This window comes from Danio rerio, chromosome 8 (genome assembly GCF_052040795.2).
Source record: "Danio rerio strain M-AB ecotype USA chromosome 8, GRCz13ab, whole genome shotgun sequence".
NCBI classification, from domain to species: Eukaryota; Metazoa; Chordata; class Actinopteri; order Cypriniformes; family Danionidae; genus Danio; species Danio rerio.
In genome coordinates, this window is record NC_141028.1 from 60,207,501 (window position 1) to 60,209,879 (window position 2,379).

General features: G+C 40.7%; 1 protein-coding gene across 17 annotated transcripts in view; it reads left to right on the forward strand.

The window, feature by feature from the left end:
- The window catches only part of LOC101882297 (uncharacterized), a 9,337-nt gene extending 7,657 nt beyond the window's left edge, over window positions 1-1,680 (forward strand). For all 17 annotated transcript variants that reach the window (XR_015498602.2, XR_015498603.2, XM_087265572.2 and 14 more), the window contains 2 exons: window positions 8-167; window positions 1,431-1,680. Coding sequence is in view for 15 of the 17 variants with exons in the window: in XM_087265572.2 (XP_087121698.1) it covers window positions 8-167; window positions 1,431-1,558 (288 nt within the window). In the remaining 2 variants the exon portion in view is untranslated. The remainder of the gene's footprint in view (window positions 1-7; window positions 168-1,430) is intronic.
- Window positions 1,681-2,379: the final 699 nt, after the last annotated feature.

Below are 2,379 nucleotides of genomic sequence, written 5' to 3' on the forward strand. Positions count from 1 at the left end.
TATTCAGGCTGGCCTGCGGCAGAGGTGCACAGTTAATAAAAGGAGAGCACACAGATGCAGTAACTCTACACTAGAGGGCGCCGGAGGTTCACGCTGGGTGGGCATTGCCTTTAATCCCATTCCAAAACCCAGCACACATTCCCTGTCCCGCAGCTTTCCCTTCAGAGGTGAGTGTTGGTGCTTTTGCGGCCAGATGAACAATATTAAATTAAATAAATCCTCAGTTTAGTAGTTTAAATGGAAAGCACTGTCAACTTAAAGGGACAGTTCACCCAAAAATGAAAACTCAGCTTGACTTCCTTTCTTCTGTTGAACACAAGAACTCTGTAATCATTGACTTCCATATTTGTTGTTTCCCTACTATGTAAATTAATGGTTACAGGTTTTCAGCGTTTTTCAAAACATCTTCTTCTTTTTTTGTTCAACAGAATAAAGAAACTCATAAAGGTTTTAGAGATCCCTTTAAAGGAACACTCTAAAAAAAAAATATATATATATATATATATTATTTTACAAGTCTCCTAGAGTTAAACTGTTGACTTGAATCGTTTTTGAATCCATTCAGCCGATTTATTGTTCTGGCCGGTCACTTTTAGCCTAGCTTAGCATAATGAATTGAATCGCATTAGACCATTAGCATTTCATTCAAAAAATTCCATGCATTAGTTTGATAGTATTCCTATTTAGGGCAGCACGGTGGCTCAGTGGTTAGCACTATGGCCTCACAGCAAAAAGGTCACTGTTTCGAGCCCCAACTGGACCAGTTGTTGTTTCTGTGTGGAGTTTGCATGTTCTCCCTGTGTTGGCGTGGGTTTCCTCCGGGTGCTCCGGTTTCCGGATAAACTTAACTTGCAGAACTGTATGAGTGTGTGTGTGAATGAGTGTGTATGGGTGTTTCCCAGTTGTGGCTGGAGGGGCATCGGCTGTGTTAAACATATTCTGGATAAGTTGGTGGTTCATTCCACTGTGGCGACCCCTGATAAATAAAGGGACTTACCTGAAGGAAAACTAATAAATGAGTTTTCCTATTTAAAGCTCTAGTCTTCTGTAGTTACGTCATGTAATAAGGCCTACAGAAAATGAAATGTTAATATTGTCCAGACCAATATTTAAAGCACCTATACTCCAATTCTCTTATATTAATCAAGAAACTCTCTCAAGATATTATGCAGCAAATAAAAATCAGAGGATGCCTTAAAACCATGGAGACACGAGAGGCGCATTGCTGAAGACAGATTTGATGTGCTCAACCAACAATCCAACCTTTTTCATTCAGAGATCTCAAGTTAATAATAGTTCCTAGAAGCAGTTGGTGGTTCATTCCGCTGTGGCAGCCCCTGATAAATAAGCGACGAAGTCGAAAGGAAAATAAGTCAGTGAATGAGAATCTAATGTTACAGATCAAAACCTTTCTGTTTTTCTGTCTGCAGATAGTGGACGATTAAATGGAAAACTGCCCAGTCTGAGCACGCAGCACCCAAAGCCCAAACACAGCAGCGGACACAGCTCAACATTAAGCCTGAGTTTGGCCTCAGTGAAATGCTGGAGAGGAAGCTGAGAATGACCCGCTAGTATGTTACATAATCAGTCTGCTCTGTGCTATGATTTAGAGCTCTTGTGTCTTGGAAGCAGAGGTTTTAAACTTTGACTAATAATAAAATTAGTTTTACATTGCTTGAACACTTCATTTAATAAATTGTGATCATAAACATCACGGTGCAGGACAGATAGCATCCAAAACTGAGCTAAATCTGCAGATGGTTCGTTGGATTTTCTAGTTTTTTTAAGGTAAGTGGTTGCAAACATTCATTCATAGATTCATTTTCTTATCGGCTTAGTCCCTTTATTTATCAGGGGTCGCCACTGTGGAATGAACCGCCAACTTATCCAGCATTTGTTTTACACAGCGAATGCAATTTCACCTGCAGCTTATCTCTGGCAAACATCCACACACACACACACTCATACACTACGGACAATTTAGCCTACCCAATTCACCTGTACTGCATGTCTTTGGACTGTGGGGGACATTGGAGCACCCGGAGGAAACCCACGCGAATGCAGGGAGAACATGCAAACTCCATACAGAAACGCCAACTGACCTAGCCGAGGTTCGAACCAGCGGCCTTCTTGCTTTGAGGCGACAGCACTACCTACTGTGCCACTGCATCGCCTGCAAACTGTTTATATAGGCTGAATTTAAACTAATAAAGTTGAACATTACATTTACATTTAGCCATTTAGCAGACGCTTTTATCCAAATCAACTTACAAATGAGGACAAGGAAGCAATTTACACAACTATAAGAGCAACAATGAAGAAGTGCTGTAGGCGAGTTTCAGGTGTGTAAAGTGTAAGAAGCAAAACATTAGTAATTTA